The sequence below is a fragment of the Sinohyriopsis cumingii genome, chromosome 13 (genome assembly GCF_028554795.1).
Source record: "Sinohyriopsis cumingii isolate HCF-2022 chromosome 13, ASM2855479v2, whole genome shotgun sequence".
NCBI lineage: Eukaryota > Metazoa > Mollusca > Bivalvia > Unionida > Unionidae > Sinohyriopsis > Sinohyriopsis cumingii.
In genome coordinates, this window is record NC_142973.1 from 30073016 (window position 1) to 30092393 (window position 19378).

Sequence of the window (19378 nt, forward strand, 5' to 3'; positions counted from 1 at the left end):
ATATTCTAAAGAAGAAATTTCATAATCCAAGGGCTCCATTCTCTATGCCAGATACTTTGTACTTGTGCCTCTATGATGAAGATGTCCTCTAATGTTGCATGTTATGTAAACGAGAATACACTAGCTAGTGATGCATTATCCAGTTAGCATGAACAAGAGACAGCTCATTATTATTCATAAATGACAACAGAGTATTTACTGTAGGCAACCAATGAAATATGGAGTGCATACATAGTATTGTTCCCCATTCACAAGTCACTTTGCTTTAAAGTGTTTGGCTTTTGGCCCAAATAAGCAGACATCTTCATTAATGAATTAATGTGAGTAACTTATGAACAGATCCCTAGCTGCATGCTGAAAATTAATAATCCATCTGTGTACCAGACAGATTGAATAACATTCTATTTTGAAAGACAAATGGACAAATCACAGTATGGGATGGGTCCAATCATGATTTAGTGGGAGTCCCAGGTTTTATAAGCCATGCAAGTATGTCTAATTATTTGGCAATGCTTATCTGAGTATAACTTTGCATCAGTTCTCTTTTATTGAAATGTCTTATGCCTATTAGAGACCAAAAAAAAAATTTTGATACCAAGTTTAGGCTAACACAAATAAACAGGCAAACATTAAGTGCAAAAATGTTTATAGTTTAATGATAAATATATTTAAAATTATTTGTATTTATCCTGGAATTGCCCTTGTTTTAGATTCCTCTGAGATGATATTCAGTGTAATTCATTACAGCCTTGCATTGGTTATTATATAGCAATGACTTTTTTTTATAAAAATGTCTAGGCTGCAGAACACCTCCTGTTTACAGCACTCTACGATGATGATGAGAATGTCCGATTTGAGGCCCTTCTCCAATATCAGGCTCATCCGAAATCTAGAGTAATTTCCCCTTTGAACAACAGGTATTTTACTTCATTTTGGTGGCATTTACTTTCTTTTATTCATTTATAGTCTGATAGTTCATTTTATAATTTGAAACACAAGGGATTTTATTCTGCCACATGAATGCCTGCATGAAACTTACATTTGTTGTGTATCATATATTCTATAGTAGTTGTGAAGGAGACATGAAAATGGTCTTTGATAACAATAGTCCATAAAAAGAAACACACACACACACACACACACACAACTAACTTCTGAACCCTAAATGGATAATTAAAGACACTTAATGTGTGATATGGGAAAAGGAAAACAGAAATTGTTTTCTATGTATTCTGTCAAGAACTGAATTATAATTACTCTTGATAATTATTTAAAAAATGCAATAAATAATTAGCATTGTCAGTTACAATGTCATAATTCATTATATATTCTGGTCATATTACCAGCTATATTGATAATTAGCGGTGTCAGTTACAATGTCATAATTCATTATATATTCTGGTCACATTACCAGCTATATTGTTATCATGGATGACAACTACTATCTTTTGAGTAGTGTTGTTCCGATTATTGATTATAATCAATCATCATCTGATTGAGCAGACCAATAAGAAAATCAATTGTGAAAATCCATAATCAGTTGTGTGTAAAGGGAGACTACGTTTTTTTTACTTGCATGCAGAACACAAAGGTTGGTAAAATTGAAAACGGTAAACTAAATAGGGCTTTCAATCCACTGAAGTTGATCTGAATTATTTATTCCCTTCATAACTTACCAAACCCATACCATATTCCATAGGTACAAACCTTCATAATTAGGAGCATATAGTCATGATTACATGATTAAGCTGTCAAATTGTTGTGTTAATAAATTTAAACAATTTTGAGAATATGTTTCAGTTTAAATGTCAAACCATTTGCAGTATTTGTAAATAATGACAAAGAAGAAAACCATGTCCTTCTGTTCTTTAAATTATAGACATGTCACATATGAATGAAAGGGTTTTGGGGATTGCAACAGTATTTCAGTTACATAAGACTGATCGGCCATAAAATGTTGCTTTCATTTAAACAAAGATGTGGGAAAAACCCAACACAATCTGAATAAGTTTAATATTTTTATCTGGTTAAAGTATACATGTCACTAAAAGATTACTTCTGTACATTATTCGGATTTTGAGCTCTTGAGCAAAGATATAACTGTACAACAAAGATTATCATTTACTCTTAGTAACCTATTATAATCGATTATCAGTTGGTCAAGTGGAAGTGATTATTTATTATGAAATTATCACAGATTTCTATCACTACTTTTGGATTCACGTGGATTCAGAACTAATGATTTGATTACTACTTAATTTGCTTTATATTTGAGTAGTACCTATCCTGTACCGTGTTGATATATTCACATACATAAATATTATAAATATTTTTAATTGCTTTATCATGAAGTAATCTTGGTAAACAAATTAGAAATGCATGCTTTGTGATAATGACTCTTTGAACATTGAATGGTAAGAAATGATAGTATAAATATTTTTAAAATGTCACATACTTTCATTTACAGTACATTGATTTTGTAGATCTATCTTAGGCAGCTGCATGTGCATATTGCTTTGTTTACAGATGATTAGATTAGGTGCAAATACATGTTTTATTTTCATTTATCCAGAGCACATCCAAATGACTCGTATGTGTTTGATCCCTATGCATCTGGTATCCAGGATGTTGCTATTCATCACCGGGATCGACGAGGCTTGATGAACTTCTTGAAACTTAATCTCCACTTCCATCTAGAGGCACCAGGAGTAGACTGGAGAAAGGAACTGGGGTCTAAAGATATTGGGGCCTCATTTGGAATTGTTCTAAAGAATATGTTGGACATAAAAATTGGTAATGTGATTCCTTGGAGAAGCTATCAAATGAGTACAATTTGTAGGGTCACTGTTTCATGAATATCTGGGAATCTTTCATCCTTCTTGCCATCTATCTTTCCATTTAGCTATCACCACCTGCCTGTCTGTCTCATTGTCAAGCTACATTTGACTATATGTTTGACTATATCAGTCTGTATAAAAGTGAACCTGTATTTTAATCTTTTTTCATTTGTCAATCTTTCTGTATATCAATCTTTGTGATTTAGATGAGATTGTTGAAGGTAAAGGTTAAAGATAGTATTTTTGGCTTTATGGGTTTAATGCCATTTTCAGCACAGGACAATACATGTCAGTCAGAATAACTGGTGGAGGAAGAACCCAGGCAAACCCTGGGAAGAACCACCGACCCACAGCCGGCTGCTGGTAAGCTTTCTCACATAACCACACTGGCCAAGACCAAGACTTGAACCAACACAGTATTGAGAAGGCAGTGATCAGTATAGGCAAGCACCTTAAAATACTTGGCCACCCCCACTTTAAAGACAGTATTAATGAGAGATTAACTAAACCGTCCTATATTTTGATTTGCTGCAGAGATATTAGACATTTGATTAAGTTTTGGTCAGTAATGTGGAAAAATATAATTATACAAGAGCCTTCTGTTTTTATTTTGTAGCAAAAATAGTGGAAGTGCATATATACATGTGTAAATGAAAAACAAGGTCAGTAAAGTAAAAAGTTCTCTTACAGTTGCCTTAATTAGCAAGTCAGCATGATAAATTTAGTTGATGGGCCTGAATATATAAACTGTACAAATATTTGCATCTTGAGAGATTGCAGTACTATTGATAAACGAATAAATTAATATTAAAGCAATCACATATGCTCTTCATTAATTTGAAAAAAGTGTTTGCTTACTCTCAAAATTGTATTCTATATTATAAAGGTTCAAGTTTTAATTGTGTACACTTTTGGCGATAGCTTCTTTTAAGTTATATGCATCTATTTTTTCTTGTCTTTATTAGCTCCCCTTGAAGGTCATTTGAAAGTGGAGGTTAACAATGAGGCTTATGCACGAGCGCATATAGGAATGTTAAATATCAACTTCAATTTCTTTCTTGCCCGTCTTTGTTTCATTGGTGGAGCGGAATACAACCTTAATATTTTTCAGGTCAGTGTTTGAAATTTGCAAACATTAGTAAAACTGTGAACCTAAACTATTGCAAGAGACGAGTTTGCATGGTGTTTAACTATAGTACAAGTCACACGGGTCATGTAGGCATTCAACTATTTCAATTATGGGTGTCATTTTCTAGAATTTGATTCTACATACCTTTAAGTGGAAAGTATTCACTTCATTTGGATTCGTATACATTTCTTTTGGAAGGTCATTATTTAGATACCCCAAGAGGTGCATACAGCAAAATCAATGTTAAAGTACATAGACATTTTTGGACAAAATGAGCCTAAAGGTGTGATCCATTACAATTGGGATTAATGTTGTGTGCTGTGATGTCACAATGAAAGCTACGCATATTGATAAACAAATTCTTACTACCTCGATTGTGATGATTTCACTCGATACATTCTTATTTTGACCCAGGTTTAGTACATAGCCACCATTGTAAAAGTCCATAGCTCTAGATATTTTTCATCTGGAAGTTTCTTGGTGACAGTTAAGGTTCAGGGCATTCAATAATCAGGATTGATTAGACTTTGGTTAAAGAAAATTAGTGTTAAATTTTAAAAGAACAATTTTATTTAATTTAAAATGAGCAAATATGCACACATGAACCATGTGACTTGTACTATAGAAGAGTACATGCATTCTGTTTCATATCTGCTGCTATGCCAATCATACAATTTATTCATAGTTTTATTTTTTCTTTAGGTGTAAGTATTGATCTACTGCCTTTATGAATTGTGTGTAACTGCTGTTAATTGATATAGCAAGAATAGTTAAAATCCTACTGCTATGCATTTGGTTTTCACCTTCATTCTGTAGTGTGCTGATGTACTACCAGACAGTATTTGAATTGTTGAGAAAAAGCAGCTTATATATTTTGACCCTGTATTTTTCATTATTTTTTTAGTTTAATTTTACTTAATGTGTGTTTTACAGAATGTTAATATTTTTACCTTTTATATATTGTAGTACTTTGTGTTATGTTCATTTGGAAGCTTTATCTTCCTACAGATTTTTAATTTTTTTGTAATTTTACATTTTTCCAACTTTTATTTGTAACCATAATAGCCAGTATTATGCTGACTTGTCATTAAACTGATACCTACCTACCTACCCACCTACCTTCCTACTCACACACCTACAATGGGCTTTACATTTACGCCTCTTCTGCTTTAACATAACATGAAGTGTTACAAAAATGGTCAGACAATCAGCTGCAACTTCAGAGTCTCTGGTGCTTACAAAACTTTGTATCAGAGTTACATTTTAAAACTTTACTCCAATTGGATGTGACGTTACAATAAGAGCAAGATTTACCCACACTATAGGTAATGTTTTTGCAAATACTATGTAACATGCTAAAAAAAACTACACAGAAATATTAGCTATTTCCCTCAGCCACTTGAGTCGCATTAGAAATTGTGGTTAGCTGACAAGTAGGCCATTGCCATAAAGACTGAATTATTCAGAATGCTCATAGCATAAGATGGTGAGATTGTTTGAGCAGCAGTGTTGAAGATATTAAAGTGTCTGAAATTAGAGTGATGGATATACCATTTTTCTCATCAGATCTTAATTGTTACAGAAGCTGTAGAAAGATGCAGTATGATTGTAAAAGCTGGTGTTGTTTACCGAACATGTTATCCATTCTTGTTGTCTGGCTGACATGATTCTGGAAAAATAATGCTATGATTCCTGATAATGATACTTATGGGCTGACATCTCTGGTCATTTGTTGCCAACTTTTGAAAAGATTACTATTTTACTTCAACAGTACAATCAGGAAATTTTGCTTCTTCAGTCCACTGTACCCCAACCCTTCTTTGATCGTTCGGCAAGGTCAAAGTCATTTGAAAATCTTGGTTATAGTTCTGGTTTAAATTTTTCTGTATGGTTATGTAAAACGTAGTTGCACACCCTGTCATACTTAAACTGTAGAATCTGAAAGCTTTGACCTTTTAAACCCATGAATACTTACTCTGCCTTTGACTCCAATGCAAAGCCATCATTTGGAAATCCTAGTTTGAGTTTTTAAGTAAAATTTTCTTTATGATAATAATATTATAAGTCTCAAATCCTGAAATGGTTATCCTTCCTGATTAGACTGTAGAATTAGTAAGCACTGTTCTTTAAACCTCATGAACAGTACCATTGTTTTGACACTCAGGCAAGGCTAGGTGATGTGAAACTTTTGGATAAAATTTTCACTTACCATTTCAATGTATAGTCTTAAAGGAGACCAGAAACTAATGGAAATATAGAATAATAATAAAAGCAGCATAGAAGAAAACCTTATTCTGAAGTATCGTCTGCAACCATCATGCCAATATTTAAATATTGGCATCTACCAGGAGCTGAATTTCTGTGACCTCATATGCAAAATTTCTGCCCCTATTCAGTTACTTTTGGGATGTGACATCATAGTAGCAACTCCAGCATCCCAAGTGGGAGTTGCTAGAGTAAAAAGACAATGCCGTTTGCATTGCTTACAGGTGTTATAGCACATTAAGAAAAGCCCGTGGACAGCATTCTTTTTCTTTTCCAAAAGATAAAGGCATCAAGAAAGTATGGCTTCATTATTACAAGTGAGTCAATTTCAAAGCAACAAACATACAGCACTCTGTGCATTTCTCAAAGGAATGTTACGAGAAGGATCCTGAAAAAATGACAGCTTTAGGATATGCAAATGCTAGGCCTAGACTAAAAGTTGGTTCTGTTCCAGATATACTGTTGGATATTTTAAATCCTGTGAAAAGTGTTAAGCATGAGTTACGAAAATAGGCATAAGGCCGAGTAAATGACCACAAAATGCAACAATCAATTCACAGATCTTTTATTTACATCAGCAGCGCTAAAAAAATCTGATACCCAACACCGAGGCCCCTCTGATTTTAGTTCGGGCACATCCTGTATTCAGTGTGAGGTGCCTGTCAGGCTTGTTGAAGCAAAAATTGTTTGCCTGAGGAAACTTTGATCACGCTGGTGAAATGAGTAAATGTATTTTCAAGATCTTGACATAATATTCAGTAATCTTTAAAAAAAAAAAAATTGGAACTGATGTAAAACTATCCCTTGGGCAGTTTAAATAGCAGCGATTAAAAGAAAAGAGGTCAAAGTTTCACATTAACTGGCTGACAATATAAATTTTTGGGAGGAGACTATTGACTCCACTCCCTTGCCCCAATGTGTGAATTCCCATGGGACATGTCATTTCTCCCTGTGATACGCCTTACTATTCCCCCAGGACAAGCCCCTTTTTCATATTCTGGTCAGCTCTAGCTAAACTGCAAAAATAGCTAAAGTTTTTATTTAAGTATGCAAACAATAAAGCCAGTGTGACTAATTAACAGGTAATCCTTATCCTTGCATTTATCTTGTGAAAAGGACTGCCCTTCGGACATACTTCAGAGAAACCATGTTCAACAGTGTGTGTATGTAAGCACCAGCAATTGATTGCCAAATAAACGATGCTTATTTTGTTGTAACTTGCAGTGCCTAGGACTTATTTTAACAGTTCAAATTTTCAGTCCCAGGTTACCGTACATGTGGCAACTGTTTTTTCCACATTTTATGCTCCACCTTATTTCCTTAGGTTTAAGTCTTAATGCATGTAACACTGTTTGCTGAATAAATTTTTTGTTCTGAATTAGTTTCTTTAGGGGCACATATACTGCATGGTATATTTTGTTTTATTCCTTCTTTTGATTTAGTCTTGGTAATTAAACTTTACATATACGGTAGAGGAATGTCGGGTGTTAACTGGCTGAGTTTATTTGGCAGAAATGGAGATGCGATTTTGTTTGCAGAGAAAATTTCACAGCATTCATAGTGATCATTTATTTAAGCTAATTGGTGACAATTTTATTCTTTTAATTTACTTTTTACTATAGTACTGTTGTAGTTGTTTAAAAACATCTGAAATTTGCGTGAATAATGTTTAATCTTAACGTTCTATTTACTGAAGAAAAAAAACTGTTGTGTGATATTAATTATTTTGTACAGATTTAGATGTGTGTGTGTGTGTGATTTGGATTTTTAATGTAGATTTAACAATTTTTAAGTCATAGCGCTATGATGTCTGCAGTGTGGCAGCTTAGACATAGTGAGGCCCTAAGCTATGGGAAGCTGTAGAGGCCCTATCTGATATAAAATAAATTTGAGAGGCCCCTTCAGACTGTAAGTTCAGACTGTGAGGCCCTAAGCTGTAGCTTGTTTAGCTTATGCCTAAATCTTGCACTGATTTCATCACTACAGTATTCACAAGTGATAAAATAGAATATGGCATCTGTGGATTGCATATGTTATATCTATTTCTGTATGTTTTTTTTTTCTTCTTTTGAGAAATAAAAATTGACAGAAATAATGTAATAATCGGGACTTCTGTGAAAAATTGGGAGATTTTACAAAATCGGGAGGTAGATGAGTAAATACCCCGAAAATCAGGATGTTTTTCTCCTGGCTTGAGAATTGACAGGTATGAACTGTCTGGGCTTGTGGAATTTCAGCCAGGGCTTGAGTTTATTTAAGTCACCAGCCCGGGGCCTGTGCCTAAAGAAATTTTATTGAGCACTGACCAGTACAGTACATACACTATTATACCAGACAGCAGATTCAACTTTTGAATGTGCAACCCAAATCTGGTCTCCTCCTGTCTGTCTTGCTCACCATGTTTATGTTTGTATTCGAGGATCTGTGGTCTCATCAAAACTCAGAAAAACTTGGCAATTTACAGAATCATGGTATCTTCCATGCAATATAATCACTACCTGCTTACGATATTTAATTTATAAACATTACAATTGAATTAAAATCTGTAGAGAATTACATACGTAAAAGGAAAAGTTTGATTTCTGGTCTCCTTTAAGTCCTGATATTACATTTCTCAATTTTTATGATGTTTGGTAAATATCGGTATTTTCCATTTGATGATTATGATTTCTTATAACTTTATTCAGGTAAATGCGATATGCATGTGTGTTTTTAATCTCATTCTCTGTTCATTGATTAAAAATAAATATATGTTTTTGGAGACTCTTAATTCTTGGGATATTAAAGTTTGAATGAATAGCATCTTGACAATTATTTATTTTCTTTTAAAAATAAACTATAGATAACAAATTTATGAGTAAACATTATCTTTATTGCAGGAGATGGATCCAAACATGGGATTCAACTTGGTCAAACAGTTTGATGCCTTGGTGAAAAATGTAGTTGGAGCAATTAAGGGAGGAATAGAACTTTTCAGGGATCTGATAAATGGAAATTTTAATGATTTCATTGCTGGATTTGTTCAAGCACTTGAAGAGTTACCAAATATGGTAATTTTTCATTATTTAATATCTAATGAATTAAACTGAATTGCTAGAATCATAGTCACCACAAAAGGTATAGTCTATAAAAAAAATCATGTTTAATGCACATTGTTGCCCATAGTAACATTTTTAAATACTGTATCATTTCCTGTATGTCTTGAAATGTTAATATTCTGATAATTGATGAGGATTTATTCAGAAAGATGTAATGGGTATATTAAATTTTTTAACACATGAATTGTGCCAATTTCCTACTTTTGATAGCAGCCTTTGAGTACATTTTCTGAACTTAATGAAGATTTTTTTGTTTACCTGTTGAAAGTTACAATTGGTTTTCAAGGTATAGATCTTTTTTCATAATTCCACACCCTTTACATATTACTGTTTGATCTCTTTAGTATTGAGGAGGATGGTCCTATGAGATATTTAATCTTGTTGCAGTTGTTTTAGATTGTACCTGAGTGTTGATATTATCAGTTAATTTACATTTGTAATTCGTGAAATTCATGCTATATCATGTTTGATAAAATAAAAAATGCTTTATATGTTAATTGGACCCAAAATCATTAATTAGCAAAACTCTGGATTTAAGCCAACAATTGAAATCACGTAATAATTATTGTCAGCATTGATCATGATTATGAGCAACCTTAAATGGATTGTTCTAATTCTTGGTGTGATGTAAAAGTATGTATATAAAAGGAACAATGGATTACTGTGACTAGATTGCAAACAGAATAACTAGCCCAACCTGTTTTCAGAATAAGCATTGGAGTTTTAAAAAAGTGACTTCTTTTTCAGGTAACACACCTTCCTGGTTTTGTCAGAGCGTTAGTGTCCAAACTGGGACAGTTGAATGTTGAAAAGTTACCTCCCTTTATAAGGCCACTGAAAGAACTGGTCACCCGTGTCACCAATCTTTTCAATGAAATTAAAAATGGTGTCATGACATTTTATAATGTAAGTAGTTTATGAATAATTTTGATGATTAGTAATGTTTTAAAGAATTTGAATGACCATTATTTGCATGCATGCTAGTTAATTACACTTTTGTAGTATGTGATGAGTCAAATAGATTAAATTCTGTTCCTAATAAGTCATAAGTCATGACAAGGATGGATAACTTTTTTCTATGTAATTCTTTGCACACATTTTGTTCAGCAATCTTGTCACATCTTGCACATACTCATTTCAGCAATCCTGTCATATCTATTACATCTTGTACTCTTCTGACAATCCCGAAAAAGATTTGGCCAAAGGTGGTATAAAAAATCTGAGTGCTGGTCTATATGATATGTGCACTAGGAGTCCACAAAAACAGGTGTTTCATGAATACTATTCACCTTGAAATACTTAGAAATATAGGTCCTCACTGGCATGTAAAATCACTCCGTAAGTAGTGGGATAAAATATTTGCATTTACATTATTGAATATACCACTGTAAATTTACAAAATGGATATGATTATGCACCTCTAATGCTATGAATGGCTCATAAAATCATTGTAATGATGAATTATTGCCTTGAAACTCTTTTTTTTATCTTTTGTCATTATGCTATGACATTATAAAGTGTATATGATAATAATTTAATGTAACTATAATGGATACCTGCAAATGATAGTCAATTTGTGTTACATTCCTTTCTTTTGTAAAACAGAAAATTGTTGAGGCAGTAACAATCACTATTCCACAATCAGCAAAGCAGATTTTTCAGTCGATCAAAGGGATTATAGGGGGATTCAAAAACATATTCAAGGATCCAATGACAGCAATAGGTGACATTGGAAAAGGGATCATGGGGTAAGTTTATAATATTGATCTAAATTTCCCCATTAGAATCACAGGTAGTTCCTGCCAAGCATTGTTATTGTTATCATGGTGTATCAGCAACTCAATTGTAAGCTAGGTTTCAATATTTGCATCATCTTCTGCAAGGTGCATTGTGAATGGAATTTATATAACTGATAGACCCTTGCTAACGTTTATGTTAATGCATTTATTCATCTTAAAATAAATATTGTTGTTCTAATATTAACCCTGTGATAGTTTAACTGAAATCTATTCGGTCCTGATTATTATGTGATCTGCACTGTAAATGTTATCAAGAAACTTTCAGGTGAAATTATTTGATTGCTTTAGACTTTTACAATGGTGGCCAGGTACTAAACTAAGTGAAAAAAAGGCATCACACCATTAGGTTGATCTCGTCCAAAAATGCTCATGTACTTTAACATTGTGTTTTGCCATACATGTTTGTTGGGGTGTGTAAAAAAATCAACAATCCAAAGAAATATGTATGGAGGTGGATCCAGATAAAGTGCATAATCACTGTTTAAAGGTATGTAATTAAATTCATAACAAAACTGACATCCGTTACTGAAATAATTTGTACTGAATGAATACATGACCTGTATGACTTTTACTATTGAATTATTTATATTGTTTCAGTCATTACATTTTTGCAAATTAATGTAATTTGTCACATTTTGGGACAAAATTTTCAAAATGTGTTCAATACTTCTCTTGTATAAGGGATATTCCATTGCAGTATGGCATGGATTTTGGGGGAGGAACGCTAGTTTAAAATCACCATCAAGAGAAAAAAAATTAAATTTATAAACCTCTCCCACACACACCCCAAAAAAGTGAAATTAGGTTCAGAGACTCACCTCTGCAGAAAAGGTATGTTCCCTGCATTCAAGGTTTTGAATAACCTTTTTTTGTTGCTTAACAAGTTATTCAGATTTTGTACGAGTATACTTGGTATGAAATTTCCTGATTCAGCAACCACTCTGGTGGTCTGAGTGGTTAGCGGGTCCACCTCGAATTCAGCAACCACTCTGATGGTCTGAGTGGTTAGAGCGTCCACCTCAAATTCAGCAACCACTCTGGTGGTCTGAGTGGTTAGAGCGTCCACCTCGAATTCAGCAACCACTCTGGTGGTCTGAGTGGTTAGAGGGTCCACCTTGAATTCAGCAACCACTCTGGTGGTCTGAGTGGTTAGAGCATCCACCTCGAATTCAGCAACCACTCTGGTGGTCTGAGTGGTTAGAGGGTCCACCTCAAATTCAGCAACCACTCTGGTGGTCTGAGTGGTTAGAGCGTCCACCTCGAATGCAGGAGTTCAAACTGAAAAATTGTTAAAACTATGTTAAAAAATCCAAATCACACACACACACACACACATTTGTTCAAATGTAATGATAACATATTTTCATTGAGCCAGATATTGCAGGTTTCTGATTCTTTCCTAAGCTTTTTTTAAATGCAACTTGGATTGATGTGTAAAAACATGATAACTGTGTCATAACACACAAATGAAGAATCCTAAATTAGTAACTTGAGGTACGCCTCACAATATACTTAAATGTCTGGATTATGTATTGCTAACAGTTAAAATGCAATGTCTAATCTTTATATACAATTCAAACCATTCAATATATGTCCTATTCACACAAATTTAGTTCACAACATATCAATATCACTGTATTGAAAACTTTTTGTAGTCATTCATGATCATTAGAGTGTAAGAAACTTTGGCTGTTTGAATCATAATGTGATCAAATCATTTCTCAGTGGAGTACGCTCCCCAAAAAATAGAATTTGGATCATAGAGGAAATTATTCTTAGTTGCAAAGTTTCAAGTAGAACAAAATAAAAGTAATTGGAATTGTCCAAACATTGTCACTTTGCTGAGATATTGTTGAGACCCATACTTTTACATAGATTAAGGTTAAATGTTTGTTTGAGTTTATTTAATTTACACTCATGAACTATAATAATTTCATTAGGACCCATGCACTGGCACTACTTATCAGACCACTAACAGAGAATCATGGGTAAAATAAATTGCATGCAAAACAATGTTGTGCTTTTTTAACATTGACAGCAAGATCAGCATCATGGAAATTGCAGCTCCAGTTGCTAAGGAATTACATTGTCCACCTAAAATGCTATGAAAATGACAATACTTAATTCATCATGCAAAAAATATTTAAAATATAAAGCTGAAAATTTGATTGTTAGAGAAAATAACATGAAGGAAGAGGGATCCATGAGATTCCACTCCACATTCTTCTCGTCAATGGTACATTTTATGATTTAAAAAAAAATCTATCAAGGTCATGATTGATTATATAAGTGAAATTGAATAAGTGCATGGACTCATCCGTTTGTTTAGCTAAGTCATATTTTTATGTTTCACATGGAATTATGGTTTAAAGGAAACTTGATAGAAGTGCATATTCTGTTTAGTTTTAGTTGCAATTTGAAGAAAGAATTGTGTAGAATTTATGTGATACAGTGGAACCCCGCTATAACGCGCCCCGCCATAACGCGAATTCGGATATAACGCGGTCGTAGCATGGCTCCCGAAATTTTGTATATTCATTCACACATGGAGAAAAAAAAATTGGAGAAAAGTAAAAAAAACAAAACAAGAAATTAACTTCATTTTGGGCATGAGATTAGTTGTGACTTTTAAAATAATATAATCGTGGCATGGTTCCTGAAATTTGAAATTCATTTACGTGTATTTTTATCGGACCGTGAAAATATTTGTTTAACGTACGAGAAATAGTGTGTAAAACGTTTATTATAATTTGGTGGAAGAATTCGCGTATGACTTTTAATAATAAACGATCGGACTTAACAATTTATCCAGGTTCTTTAAGTGATTTTGGAGAAGTGATCGTGTATGAATTCTAAAATAATACGATATATATAACGTACGAGAAATAGTGTGTACAACGCTTGGCTTCTGAAATTTATCAATTTGAACAGGTTGTGGTGAAGCTCCGTATTCTACTCTAGAAGAGAAAACTGGTTTCATTAGGTTTTTGAATTGTTAAGCCGAAGTAAACATTATCGGAAGTGTTACTTATTACGGATCCATGAGTAAAGCCAGTAAATCATCTTTGTGATTGTCTTCCATGAATTCTGTATACAGTCGTTGCTCAAACAATAGCCGACATGGGCTTCTTATTTAACTGCAATCACAGCCAAGCAGCAGACAAAGCTGTGGTTGATACAAGAGTCACACAATTTAATAAACATCAAAGGACGAAAGCCGCCAACATGTATGCTGTGCTTGGCGGTGTGATCAAACAACAAACAGTTGAAAGTAAATAATATCCACTTTATTATCTGTAAATTAAAAGGGTATGAAATTGTACATCCGTTCAGCTTAATTTTGTTTTATATAAAAAGTGATTCGTAACCATTGCAGGCCTTCATTACTTAGTTATCGAGCTTTATCTGTGTACGTTGTTTGCTTATATAAAAAAATATTTTACTGTTATGGAAAAGCAAGTTCAAAAACGCAAGTCGTTTTCTGCTAAAGAGAAACTGTATGCCCTAGATCAACTAAAGAAGGGCAAACAACAAACTCAGCTTGCCAGAGATCTAGGAATCAGCGAGTCCACTTTGCGAGGGTGGAAATCAGATGAAGGAAAGCTCCGTAGTCTACCCAACATTCTTGAAGAGGAAACTGGTTTACAGCGTAAAAGGGTTAAGTTAGCTAATGACAATGTCCTAGATTCAGCTTTGTACCAATGGTTTGTACAAGCTCGCTCAGAAGGTGTTCCAATTTCTGGACCAATTCTAAAAGCCCAAGCAGAGAAATTTGATCGCCGTATCAATGGAGATGATTCCAAATTTAACGCGAGTAATGGCTGGCTAGACAGATTCAAGAAAAGGCACGCTATCAGCCAAGTTCTTGTGTCTGGGGAAATCCGCTCTGCTGACAAAGAGGCTGCCAATTCCTACCCGATTGGGCTTAAAAAGTTGCTGGAGGACGGTTGCTACACAGCCGACCAAGTTTACAACTGCGATGAGACTGGTTTATGTTATAAAATGTTACCCGATCGCACCCTTGTAACCAAGACTGACAGTCACAAACGAGAAGGTTTCAAGAAGAGGAAGGACAGAGTGACTCTTATTTTGTGTTAACAAGTCTGGCAGCCACAAAGTCAGACCTCTGATGATTGGAAAATCGAAAGCTCCCAGATGTTTTCATCATGTAAATATGAAGGCACTTCCATTTCAGTACACTAACAGCAAGAATGCTTGGATGAATAGCTCCATATTTGACGACTGGTTTCACAAAACATTCGTTCCAGATGTTTGGGCTCATTTACGAAAACTCAAGCTGGAGGAAAAAGCTCTCCTCCTGCTGGATAATTGCCCTGCCCACCCCCCAGCAGAAAATCTTGTCAGCAGTGATGGCAAGATCAAAGTTTCGTACCTCCCGAAAAACACTATGTCAGAAATCCAGCCACTTGACCAAGGCATAATTTCCGTATTTTAAACAAAATTATCGCCGTGAAATGATAAAGGGAATGGTAGCAGATAATAACGCATCCATCGACACATCATTGGCATTACTCAACTTAAAAGAAGTATGTCACCTTGGAGGTAAAGCCTGGGATGCTATCACTGCACGCTGCATTGAATGATGCTGGATAAAGGGTCTTGGGCCAGCTTTTACGCCCTCGACACAAAATGATAGTGACGATGAGCTTGAATTTACAGGATTCACTGAAGACGACGTACGTTTAGCAGAAGAAGCACTCAAAAAATACGAGCACAGTCATCATGATATCCTTAACTGGTATTCAGTAGATGACATCTGCCCTATATACGAACACATATCAGATGACGAAATTGTTACAAATGTCAGCAGGAAGAATGAAGCTGCACAATCAGAACCTGAAACCAGTGACGATAATGATAACGATGACGATGGCACCCCAACTCCCCCACCAGAAGTGTCTGAAGCAGTAGTACATTTAGAAGCAAGTTTAAGGTGGCTGGAAACACAAGATGTTGACAGCGTCAAAGTCCTTCAATTAAGAAACATTCTTGACTTTGCTAGAACCCAACAGTCAAACGTCATTGGATATATTTTTCAAGAAATGATGAAATTTAAATTTGGAACCACACTGACTTTGCACTTTGCGCAACGATTAATTTATCAGTTTTCACATGTTTCTTTTGATGTTCACAAAATCTGAAATAAAAGTTATTTGCACGCTGAAATCATGCATTGATTGTTAATTATTCTTGCAGTTGTCGCATATGATAAAATTTTAGCGGTATGAAATTTGTACAGACACCGTATGTAGACCCGGGAATAGCTGCATGCAATGACCGTACGATATCAGACGGCAAGTAAATGGTTTCAATATTTTGTTCATCCTATATTTTACACGACGAATTCAGACTATTACAAAATTATTGAATATTTTAAATCTGTACGATTTTCAATGAAATTACATCCATTATGGATGAACTGCATGCCACGACGGCACGGTAGCATACGGTGTTGATACACTTTTCATGATATAGCGATAGTCTGGTATTATCGGTCAATCTGTATTATCATTCAAACAAATAAAAATTAGTAAATGTTTTTAATGCACAGTAATAACCTATAAATATATTAGCCATCGATTATTTTGAATATATCTTAATTAATGCATTCCAGTTAATATTCATCTGATGATAAGCCGACTTTTGATCATTGTACATGTATACACGTATATGTTCTCGGAAAAAAAGTTAAATATTGTAAAACCCCGCATTAACGCGACCCCGCTTTTAACGCGATCCGATTTTATGGACCCCGATCATCGCGTTATAGCGGGGTTCCACTGTATTACTATAGTTAACTCCCTCTCGTATAATGTGGAAGGTGTTCATGTGGTGTTTGAAAAGTTGCATGAAAAATCTGCTGAAGCGTGTTTTGTGATTCACAGAGAAAATGCTAAGTGTTTTTTTAAATAACTCATGATTGATACACTTTAATAAGTCAGATATTTATGCAGCAGCTTGATTTATTATTTCGCCAGGTCACTTGTTCTTGATTTTAGAAAATCAACACTTCCTTTGTTGCATTAATATTTTGTTTTTATTATCAAGGCCGCTCATCCATACTTTATGCTTGGACTCTGGTCCATTCTTAGTGGCCATTCCCACTACCCACAGATTTTGACATATTTGAACATTAATTAGCAGTAAACAGGAATTGTTTTCACTAAAATCATTTGTGCTTTTATACAACAAGGATTTCATTTTGTTCATATAGGCATAATTGTCTGAAAGAAGCAGTATTTACAGAATATACAATAGATTGGATCTTGGACAGGCTGAAAACTTAAACCGTCAATTTATTCAATATCAATGTACAGCTAAATGGACCGATGAACAGGTGAACTGTACATAAGATGCCTTATAGCCTAAGAAGAAATCATAAAGAAGTAGTCTCTACAAAATGTTTAATTTAACAACTATAATACGACTATTAAACAGTGCATATTTACATATATCTTTCACATTCCTTGGGTCTCACCCTCCACTGCACGAGGTTAGTTGAGGTAAACTTGTAGAGAATTACCCAGTATCTGTAAGGTGGAATTGCCAGTTCTTCATTTCATTTTTCATTTCTCTTGTAACATGGCTGCTTGTAGGGGAGCCATTCATGACTTTGAGACAATCATGCTCCATTTTGCCCTGTTCTCCACTGCTCTTTGGGACTTTGCAAAGTTTGTGCTTTGACAGGCCAGATGAGCATGAGACGTGATCATACCATCTTAGTTTGTATTTAGTATGTGCCATTTCTACTGAATGCCAAAATTGTGAAGACGGAATAGCTGACGTGCTCTAAAGTTGGAATTGCCAGTACTACTGAATGACAGAATTTTCAAGGCCGAATAGCCAGTACTACTGAGTGACAGAATTTTCAAGGCCGAATAGCCAGTACTACTGAGTGACAGAATTTTCAAGGCCGAATAGCCAGCATACAATATTTATGATGCAGAATCACCAGAATGACTAGGTGACATTGTCAAGTCAGACAACCACACCCCAAAATACAGTTTGAAAAGCAAATATTGGTTTATAGTTAATTAAACCTAAAATAATAAGCAGTCATTCCTTAACTGAATGTAGAGGCATGTATACTTACGATTTTTTGGGGTTGATGATGAGCCTGTGAATATTCTTTGCTTTTGATATATATCATATTTTGTAGTATTACCATGTCAATCCAAGAAGTACTCCGTGCCAAGGATGATATCATGGAAGTATTTTTTTCCTTTAAAGGTATGCAGCTATTTTCTATATAGATTTAATTTAATTTTAAATTAAATGGTAAAGGAATTTGAAAGAAATTGTTTTATACTGTTATTGCTGTCACTGAAAATGTAACAGTATTATTTCTAATGAATTAAACTATTAGAACATTTAGATTTATTAACTTAGCATTATAGAACTGCTCTTACTATACATGAGTTTTGGTGGACCTTATGAATGTTTCTTGCATGAAAAGTTTCAAAAGTTCACTTTTTCTACAAATGGAAAACTATTTGAAACTTGTAAAAAACTGATTGGGAAGTAAAATAATTCTTGGAATTTATTTTGGTCAAAATGAAATTTCATGTATGAAAAAAGGAAGCATACATTTTAGCATCTTCGGGATTTGTTTTATTTTGTGTAATAAAGTGATCATTAATGAATTGAAATGCTGTACCATCTATACTCACTTATAAGTCAATTCAAAATATAAGGGCTACAAAAAACCAGTTTATCTGTGACCTTCCTACAAGTTGGGTACTAATTTGCAAGCTTGATCTGTCTGAAGGGGTGACTTGTTCCAAATGTTCCAAATACAAGCTTTATAAATAAGCTTGTGGCAAGCTTGCTGCAAGCTTTAAAACAAGCTTGTAATTTTGGTTTGGGGACAAACTGAAATTAGTACCCAACTTGTAGGAAGGTCACAGATAAACTGGTCTGTGACTGAGTCAGAGTTTCATTTTGAAAAAATAAACAAGCCCAACTAAATAGAGATAAATATTGATAGATAGATAGACTGATAGATAGGAAAACTAACAACAAAAAAAACAAGTGTAAAATACTCTTGTATTATTGAATGGAATATGTAACAAATAAATTGACAACTTTCAGTTTGTCCCCAAACCAAAATTGCAAGCTTGTTTTAAAGCTTGCAGCAAGCTTGCCACAAGCTTATTTATAAAGCTTGTATTTGGAACATTGCAGCAAGCTTATTTAACAAAAGTGTCATAAGCATGCACAAGCTTGCAC

The 19378-nt window shown here is 34.2% G+C and overlaps 1 protein-coding gene across 1 annotated transcript in view; it reads left to right on the plus strand.

The window, feature by feature from the left end:
- LOC149785130 (uncharacterized) overlaps positions 1 to 11361 on the plus strand; it is a 30372-nt gene extending 19011 nt beyond the window's left edge. The window contains exons 12-17 of the mRNA XM_089931277.1: positions 799 to 917; positions 2573 to 2793; positions 3803 to 3948; positions 9111 to 9281; positions 10077 to 10235; positions 10935 to 11361. Coding sequence (XP_089787403.1) covers positions 799 to 917; positions 2573 to 2793; positions 3803 to 3948; positions 9111 to 9281; positions 10077 to 10235; positions 10935 to 11081 — 963 coding nt within the window. The 3' untranslated portion in view covers positions 11082 to 11361. The remainder of the gene's footprint in view (positions 1 to 798; positions 918 to 2572; positions 2794 to 3802; positions 3949 to 9110; positions 9282 to 10076; positions 10236 to 10934) is intronic.
- The last annotated feature ends 8017 nt before the right edge of the window (positions 11362 to 19378 follow it).